Raw genomic sequence first — 10,057 nt, forward strand, 5'->3', positions numbered from 1 at the left:
ACATTTTTGCTAACAAATTATGAATTGAGTTTCTCGTCAGGGCATCTCAGATTGTGTGAAATACAGCAATACCAGGGGAAAAAGATCTACAGATTTTCAGTGAACGAAAAAAGTATTTTGCTGAACGTTTTTGTTGATGGGCGTGCAATTTCAAACCTTCACTGAATCAATTTAATATTTTCCAATGGTGGTCAGTACAACGCTGTTACAGTGCCAGTGATCTGGGTTCAAATGTGGTGTCAACTGTAAGGAGTTTGAATGTTTTCCCTGTGCTGTGGGTTTCCTCTGGGTTTTCTGGTTTCCTCCCAACCTTAAAAATGTTCAGGGGTTGTAGATTAATTGGGGTATTTGGATAGCATGGGGTCATGGGCCAGAAGGGCCTATTACCATGCTTTATGTCTAAATTTAAAAATAAATGGAAATTGCTTTGAGTTTAAAAACTGTTGGACTGAATAAAAAACGATTAGATTTATTTTTAAACAACTATTTTTATTCAGACCTTCTGAAAATACCAACTGCAAGTCAAGTTTGTTGTCATCTGATTGTACAAGTACAGCCCGACAAAGTTGCGTTCAGCAAACATTGACTATTTTTTCACTGAGTTGCTTCCATAGTGCTTTTCCTTTTGTTTCTGCAGTGTTAAGTTTTGAGACTATTGACATATCTTTGAATCCCATCATGCAGCTAGGCAATTTACATGGAAGTAATTAAATAAAGCGTAGTATTTTAAAGGAAAAAAATATTGTAACTGAAATTAATAGTTTTTCACAAAAACCCAGTTGATTCATTGATCCCTCAGAGGGGACGACATCAGCCATTCTTGCACTGTGCAGCCAAAATGTGACTAAAGTCCCACCAATGTGGTTGGCTCTCCACTGCCTCTTTATTTAGTGGCAATAAATTTCAATGTTGCCAAAGGTATCCACATTCCATGCACAAATAAATAAAACCGGGAGATGGAGGTGAATTAATTTGTGGACAGATTGAGTTGGTTTTTCAACTTTCAAATGATGAGACCATATTATCTTCCTTCAATGACCCCTCTTTGTTTTGTGCAGGTAACTCCAAGACGATCCCAAGTCCTCCTCCATTACCTATCCCTTCTAACTTGGATGAGAAACTCTTTGCCTGGAAAGATGACCAGGAAAGCCAAAATGAATCTAGTGCTGAGAGGCCCTCAAAGGTCTTCCCATCTTATCTCCAGAAGAACTGGATGCAGAGCTATTCTTCGCTGGAAAACATGGAATCCCAAGTGCCCACTATTTCAGAACATGTGGCTGTACAAGAGGAGGATTCTATGGAAACTCTTTCAAAGGTAGTCGTTGACGAGGCCAGTGAAGCAACCCCGAAGGAAGACGACCAGCTCTCTCATCCTGACAGCAAAGAACCCGACACAAAAGTGCAATACACTAAGACACTCAATGAAGAGGCAGAAGACAATGGTCAGAAGGACTCTGGAACACAAGAGCAAAAGCCATTGATCTGTAGAGACACTAAGATGCAATCTGCAGCAGCCAAACGGGTGCAGAATTGGCGTTCTTTCCACAGGCCTAAGCCTTTGCGTTATCCAGTTCTCCAGAAACTTGGGTCTCTCCCAGTCTCTTGCCACATCCCTCCCCATTCATTGGAACAAGAGGAAACACAGTTTTAAACATGGCTTCACCAGCAAAAACATAAAACCTGTTAATTAATCAACTTGTCACTTAGTTATGCCATTTGAACATCAGTGGAACTCCACAGTAGTACACTTGAATTGTTCCAACAATGGAAATGCAGAGATTTTCAGTTTTTACATTTTATGGGAAACACTGCAATTTATTTCAGGAAGTTTTTCCTACTTCTCCCCAATTTATTGTCTTTTAAGGTGTTGTAGGCTTTTGTTACAGTTTGGGTTTTCATTCTTGGCTTTTGTTTTTTTTAAAAAATTATGTACAGTATATAACACACATGCAATTCTAATCTGTGACAGCGGGTTGTAAAACTGGTGCATGTATAAGTTCACCAAACAGCGGACCTCCATGGAAATGGAGGTGAAAGATTTCTTCAAAAAAATCACCATGGAGTGGCAGGTGAATTTTGGACAGCTATAAAAAGCTCGATTCCCTGGGCTGTGAAATTTGAATGAATGAATATTAGGGAAAGAAAAGGTGTGTGGAATTATTTTGTCAGGCGGTTTAGCAGAAACAAGTTTTAAGTTTCTTATGGCCAAAAGATTGAAAACTATCACCTCAAACTGCAACAGAAGTTAAAAGCGTGCAATATGAATTGAATTGGCTTCTTATAATGCAGTACTATTTTCAAAAAACTTGATCCAAATGGGACTCAGATATTTGGAGCACAAGAGGAAAAATTCCAGCGCAAGTGCAATAGTTTTGTTAACTACTGAAAGTAGTGTACTTTTTCGTGTTTTGGTGAAGGAAACCTCGATATTCTCACTTGAATACAGCTGGTCTGAAGATTGAATATCAGTGAGGACATGATACTAAAACTAGAGAACAGTTGTGGTAGAAATCGGTTTCACTCTTCCTGCTCCCTTTCTCCTCTGACTATCTCTCTCCCCCCCACCCCACACACACTTCTTCCTAGTGCCAACATAATACAACACACCTGGGATAAACTCACCAACATGAGTGCCAGTGAAAAGGGGGCACATTAAGGCAAAGCTTAAAAGCCATCAAGGTTCAGTTTTGCACGTGCCTCGCATCTCAACCCCTGCATCCTTCCAAGTTGCTACAGCTGTTCTTTGAATGATGCAGGCTGCATCGTTGTATGATAACATTCTGACAGGTAGCACCTGCTGCTTTTGTTATATCTGCTTTCTTAGGCATAAACTTTTAATAAAAAATATTTGACACATAGATTTTCAAATTGTGCGGTTGTATAATATTCCAGATGTGATTTTATTCAGCCCTGCGTCTTATGACAGGAAGTATGTCTGATATGGCATGGATGCTATCCAACTTTCGCTAGGTCTGCTTAATACCCAGCCACCACGAGGTGTGCAGGAGTTCCCTGAGGGAATGTCTGCCTCCCCCCCCCCCCCCCCCATCAGATACAATAAAAATTTCGGCATCCATCATTTAGGGAATAATTAAGTTCTTTGGTATAATTATAACAGTGTTTTGCACAACAAATAATTTCCTGCATTTTTTTCAAATGGACCTCCATGTGTAAAAATAACAGGTCTTGTATAAGACTGACTCATTACCATGGCACTGCCTTGGGAAGCCTGATGCTTTGGTCTACCAGTGGTTCATTTTTTTGTTGTTGAATAGTTTGAGTTTCATTTCCTTTTTCTCTTTTTTTCAAACAATGGTATAACCTTAGTGGTCTCTATTGGAATACTTTGGTGTGTTCATTCATTCTGCAAATAGCAAGGTCTGATGAGCTGAACTTTAAATGCTGGTTCATTGAAGGTGATGGTGCAGTGAGGCTTTTGCAGGGGAACAGGGTTTTCTGTACCTTTTAACCCCTATCTTCATGTGGCAGCCAATCAAGTGTTGTATATAATCCAAATCTGCCTCTTCTGGCAATGCAAATTGTACATTGATGTTCTTCTCAAATTCTGGGTAATTTGTCTTCCATATGTTTTATATATGTTGATTAATACTGCATTTTGTCAAAAGTTTTACTCAATCTCATCAGGAGTAAAAATATATTTTAACTTTAAAAATAAATTTTTTTAAAAGGAAATGGTGAATTTGTTCATCCAACAAAGGCGAAGCTGAGATACAAGTGATCATTCAGAAATATTTAAAAAAAAACTTTCATATGGGATAATCACACTTTCTGAGTAGTTTATAATATACAACTTAGAAATATTCAGATATCGGTGCACAGGAATGTTGAGATAGGAACAAACCAAACACTTTGAGATTTGGATCATATTTTTCAAGTCCTTTCACTCTTGTATGCCAGGTTTCGAATTGCTTTTTTTTTGGTTCTGAACTGATGGGTTGTGACTTCGCACATTAGCCATAAAAACTCTGTCCACTTAAACGTTAAACTGAAGTTTCTGACTTTCTAATTCGGAATTGAACTGTCAGTAAATGGCAGAAAATAAAAGTCGTTGATGAGAATAATTCAATGTTGTTTGTCAGTTACCTCCTGCTGGCTGCAGACACTTTCTTCGTGTTTGCAAGCTGTCTCCCTGACTCAAATACGAATGACAGTCTGGTTGTTTAAGACTTTTACCTTGTGCATTCCCAACAAAGACTTGCATAATCAGGCCACATTTAAGTCTGCAGTTCACTCTTCACAACTTTTCTTTAACTGATGTGATCTCTAGCTCCACTAATAAATTTAACCAACTGATATTTGCCAAAATTCTAAGTATAACTGAAATTGCATTTATTTATACATTTTAGGGAACCTCTGCTGTTAACATTTCCTACATCAATATTGGCAGCCATTGAATGTTTTAGGAAAAGAACCTTAATTTTTATTAAGCTTCTCCTGATTTGGTGGGTGTAAACTTGCATCTGATGAAAGTACCATCCTCTCAGCCAAAAATTGCTCTGAATTTTGCCAGTTGTTGATAACCAGGTGGTAAACTTCTTGACAGAACTGGGAGTAGCAAATAAATTTGACGTTCATCCTTTTCAATAACCAATTTCATTGACTAGAATATAAAAGAAACAGTAAAAACACAGAAATGTTTGGGGAACCCAGCAGGTCTCACAGTGTCCACAGGAGGTCAAGCTGTATAACTGACATTTTTCAGGCCTGAGCTCTTCTTCAAGGCTGAAGGACTTCAAGGTTCTTGAAGAAGGGCTCAGTCCAAAAATGTTGGTTCTATATCTTGACCTTTCTCTCGACACTGTGAGACCTGCTGAGTTCCTCCAGCATTTCTGTGTTTTTTACTACAATCACACCATCTGCAGACTTTCATGTTTCTCTCTCTCGAAAAGAAACAATGGATTGTGCAAGGCCACTCTTAATTCCTGAAAATCTTTTATGCAGCCCATGGCAATGTGGTATTCAGTCATCTTTGCTTCAACGTTTTGAAGTAAATATATAATCCATAAGATATTTCAGTTTTGTGAGGGAGGGTTTGCCCTTCTGTGATCTAATCGATCAATCTCTTCACCTCTTCCTTCACATGCCGATTTTTTTACTGTGGGAAAGTCGCAACTGTATTTTCACATTTCTCCATGACCCTTTCTCCCCAAACTCTTTATCTGCTTTGGCTCTCTGATGCCCTTGCCTTATTTCCATTGGAAATTGTGCACTGGGTGCACAAACCTATTAACAGAACAGTTAGCATGATGCTATTACCGTGCCAGCAACCCAATTTTGAATCGGGTGCCGTCTGGAGGGAGTTTGTATGTTCTCCTCATGTCTGTGTGGGTTTCTCCCAGGTGTTCCAGTTTCTTTCCACCCTCCTAAATGTGGATTAATTTTGGTGTAATTTGACAGCATGAGTTTAAATGCTTGTTTCGGATTCTATTGTGTGCTTAAATCATTTTTTTTAAATTAAAAATTCTGGATGAGTTGCAACTTAATGCAAGTAATATAAATTCCCATTTGTCTCATTGCTGCAATTTGACCAAGCTGTTTGAACATTATCATTAACACTGGTTGAAAATCTTCCCCCAGCTCGATGGAACATGTATAACGAGAGAGAAATTCCAATCCCATTTCAGAATGGGTTTTGATGTTGACGTTGTTTGTGACCCTTGCACTTGCAGCATTTGTACATGTGGCTGTGCCATGAATTCCCAGCCCATTGAGAACCGAATGAGTTGTTTAATGAAGGATTGAGTTAATTATCCTCCTGAATTTCACTTTGTTTCAGCCATTATTCAGACAGTGAAATTAAAAATAAACTTTTGGTGCTTGATTCTTGGAAATCTCGACACGAGTTGTGTTGCTGGCAGAACTCACACATACCTTTCTCAAGATAAACAACTAAACCAGATCATCTCACTCCACATTCCTTGTTCATAATGGAACGAGGTTAAAGGGATGAGAATGATTTAAAGCTTGCACACCTAATCAAGTTCAAGCCTATTTGGCTCTGGTCTTTGAAAAGTTCCCCGAATCCAGTTGATTCTATAGTCAATGTATTATAGCTCTTGATGCTAATACCATTGAGATGGCTGTAAAATGGTTCACTTGCTGAAAAGTTCTGTTCTCATTTGTAAGAAAAAGTATTGGGCGGCACGGTTAGAGTAGCGGTTTGCGCAACACTATTACAGTGCCAGTGACCCTGGTTCAAATCCGACACCTGTATGATCACCCAGTGTCTGCGTGGGTTTCTTCTCACCCTTCAGAATATATGGGGTTTGTAGGTTGATTGGGTGGCACAGGCTCGTGGGCTGAAAGGACCTATTATCGCGCTGTATATCATTTTAAATGTAAAAAAATATAGTGTACCATATAGTTCAGGCAGGTGTGATATTGAATGAGGAACGATGGGGTTTACTCTATAAAGCATTGTTCCTTCCAAAAACTGAGAAGGTGGACAATTAAAACAAATTGCTAGGGTTTGTCCTTGGTCTCATCCATTGTCTGGGTGAGACCAAATGTAAACTTTAGGGACAACCCATCACATTCTTAAACAGCTTTAAACCTATCTGTACTTTCCTTCTAACTTTTCTCTCTGTACCTGCCTCCCCACCTCCTGCACTTGCCCTATACCTCATCACCTCTGCCCACCACCTCCCCACTTTCACTGGTTCTTTCTTAGTCTTGATAATGTGTTCAAACCAAAATGTTTCAAAAGCATAATGTTGCAGTTCTGAATTTGAAGATACAATGCCTACCACAATTTCACACACATTCATTTCATGAGTTGTACAGTGGTATAATAATTTTTACAGTCACTTGATGAGTGTAAAGGGCATGGGAAATTGAACCCAGCGGGTTTCAGTGACTAGTCTCCTTGCCAGTGTGTGCTGAAGAGTTCCAGGTAGCCACATTCCTTCAGTAGATGCCAATTAGTCAACCCAATTAGCTCCTTCCCCTCACCTCTCCTCCCTTAATCATTTATTCAGCCTCCTGTCTGACCTGAAATGCTGATTTAAAAAAAATATATAAGTTGGTCACTAGTAAACTTCCAACAAAACCTGAAAGTCTGCAGACACAGTGAAATAAAAAAACATGAGACACTCAACAGGTCAAACAGTATGTACTTTATATAGCAATGTTTCAGGCTTGAGGCCGTCAAGGTATGAGCAAAATGTAGGCAGGTTCCAGAATAAAATGGTGGGGTGGAGGGGCACTGGCCCACAGTCAAAAGGTACAAGGTGGAATAGGTAGGGAGGGCACTACAGCAAACAGGAAGGAGGGGTGATGGATCTGTGAAGGTAAGGGAACGGGATGGGGTGCTGGAGGAAAAGAGGGATGGGGAAGAGCAGAGGAGAGGTCTCCTACAAATTATGTAAATGAGTGCCCAGATGGAGAATTAGGTGTTACTCCTTGGTTTGACAGTACATGAGGCCATGAACAGATGTTTCAGCATGAGAGTGGGGCACAGAATTGAAATGGTTAGCCACTTGGAAATCCCTATCACTGCAGATCATATGGTTGGCCCCTGGGAGATTCCTGCCACTGATGTAGGCAGTATGTGGGGCGCAGTATGGAAATGAAATTTCCAATGGAAACTGATTGCATGTTTGGAAATGGAACTGGAGCTGGCAAAATGTTATCTGTGCCATTTCTCTGATGCCATCGCTTTCCATTCATCTGAAAGATCTCAGTAAACTGACAGGTGATATTGTCAGCTTTGCTGCTTAAATTTTCTGTCTTATTTACAAGCAGTTAGATGGAAATCCCTGTAAACATCCATTGAAACAAATTGAAGCAGTGATCAGGTGAGATGTATTGTCATATGACAATGTTAGAGAACCATAGAATGGAAGAAGGATGTGATAGGTTGGGAGGAGTTTCGGATGCAGTATAAAGAATAACCTTCACATATTGACTTGAATGAATGGTTTCTCAGGAGGAAATGCTATGTTAAAAGAATTGGTGTTGGACTTTATAAATTAAAAGTTGACATATGGCTATCATCCAGCAGTAAGGAAAGAATTATGCCCCCCTCTCCACTCTCCCAGATGCAATGAAAGACTTAACTTCCAGTTACATAAAATGCAACAAAACAGTTGAAGTGAAATTAACTCAAAATATGCCAGAAAGAGGAAGAAAAAAAATATGGAAGGAAGAAAAATGATCAGTAAATAAATTTCTTCTTATTTCTCTGCCCATGGAACCAGTAAACTTATTCAACAAGATTGGATAAATTTTTACATCGTAGAGGAATTGAGGGATATGGGGAAAAGGTAGTGATGCACCATCAGTGATGCCCTGGAGTTGTGAAACTGACAGGCTTTTATTAACTATAGACTGGAACAGCTGTCAACCTCATTGACTGATTGAGGCAGAGTGGAATGGGGAACATGATGTGTAGGATTGGTCTTGGGAGGCATGTCCAGCCAGCAGCAGCCAATCACAACAGTGGTTTACCACCTTCACTCCCTCCTTCTTAAGGAGAGTCCTGCAGGGTGAGAGAAAAATGATGAAACAAATATACACATATACATTTTGCAGGGGTCTTCCTTTGCTGCAGCGAATGACACCATAATGGTTGGGGTGCTGCTGCAGCATCCTGAGCAGCTTGTGGGGTTGGCCTGTTGAGGTTGGAGGGGGGAAAAACGAGTATGGTGCAGGTGCATCATTGGTGACAACAGAGGTCAGGGGTGGAGAGTGGTCGACTGCAGGCCCAGGGACCCCTAAGGTGGGGGGAAGTGTTTGGTGGTCGGGGAGGCCCCCGACGGTGCCAGATCCTGGATTGAGACCACGTCTTCGCGCCTGTTAGTGAAGACAATGTAGACATACCTGGGTTGGCATGGAGGAGGTGGACCTTTTCCACCAATGGATTAGTCTTAGATTGGCTGGCATGCTTCCAAAGCAGACCTGCCCTGGGGAGGTAAGCCAGGTGGTCAGCATAGTCCTTGACACAGAGTTCCTCAGGAAAGTAAACATCCGTTCATGGGTCATGTTGTTGGAGATTGGACATAGTGGTGTGTGTCTAGGAGGACTTCTTGCCATTGGAAGATGGGGAGGCCCTACGACCTTAATGCCAGGAGGATGGTTTTCCAGACCGTGATGTTCTCTCTTTCCACTTGCCACTTTCCTCTAGGATTTTAGCTGGTGGTCCTGCACGTGGTGATGCCCCTGGCCAGCAGGTATTGCTGCAGCTCGTCGTTCATGAATGATGACCCCGGTCACTGTGGATAAAGCCTGGTTACCCAAAGAGTGTGAAGATATTGCAGAGGGCCTTGATAACTGTGGCCGTGTCCAGACATGGGTGGCAAAAGGGAAACTGGAGTATTTGTCGATGATTGTAAGGAAGTAGGCATTCCAATTGGAGGAAGGGAAGGGCCCCTTGAAATCAAAGCTTAAGCACCCGAAGGGGTGAATAGCTTTGATCAGGCATGCCTTGTTCGGTTGGTAGAATTATGGTTTGTATTTGGTGCAGACCTGGCAGTATTTAGTCATTATCCAGACTTCCTCCACAGAGTACGGTAGATTCCAAGCTTTGATAAGATGGAAAAACCTGGTTACTCCGGGGTGACAAAGATTATTCTGGAGAGTTTACAGACTGTCCATTTGAACACTGCCACAGATTCCATGGGATAGAGTGTCTGGGGGCTTGTTAATTTTGCCAGGCCAGTGGAGGATGCCATAGTTGTAAAGGAATTCTCCACCTGAGGATCTTATCGTTCTTGATTTTTCCCTTTCACTTATTATTAAACATGAATGCGGCTGCTCCCTGATCCATGAGGAGAGTGAATAATTTTCCCATGAGGTGATGCCTCCAGTGGCGTACTGCCTCCACGATGGCCTTGCCTTAGTGATGCCATCTTTGATGCGGTCAAATGTAGTTTTGGCCTCTGATGGCAGGGGAATGAATGAATCTTGCCCACATAGTTTTGACCAATGAATGAATCTTGCTCACATAGTTTGGGACCCATCGAGCATAATATGAGTGCTTTAAGGGTATTTGGGAGGGGTTAACTCCAACAACGGATGCATGCAGGCAGGGTCAGGG

General features: G+C 41.1%; 1 protein-coding gene across 2 annotated transcripts in view; it reads left to right on the forward strand.

Annotated features, from left to right (window-relative positions):
- The window catches only part of LOC138748741 (sodium/hydrogen exchanger 3-like), a 175,047-nt gene extending 170,965 nt beyond the window's left edge, over positions 1 to 4,082 (forward strand). For both annotated transcript variants that reach the window (XM_069909427.1, XM_069909417.1), the window contains exon 17: positions 1,059 to 4,082. In XM_069909427.1, coding sequence (XP_069765528.1) covers positions 1,059 to 1,062 — 4 coding nt within the window. In that variant the 3' untranslated portion in view covers positions 1,063 to 4,082. The remainder of the gene's footprint in view (positions 1 to 1,058) is intronic.
- Positions 4,083 to 10,057: the final 5,975 nt, after the last annotated feature.

This window comes from Narcine bancroftii, chromosome 1 (assembly GCF_036971445.1).
Source record: "Narcine bancroftii isolate sNarBan1 chromosome 1, sNarBan1.hap1, whole genome shotgun sequence".
NCBI lineage: Eukaryota > Metazoa > Chordata > Chondrichthyes > Torpediniformes > Narcinidae > Narcine > Narcine bancroftii.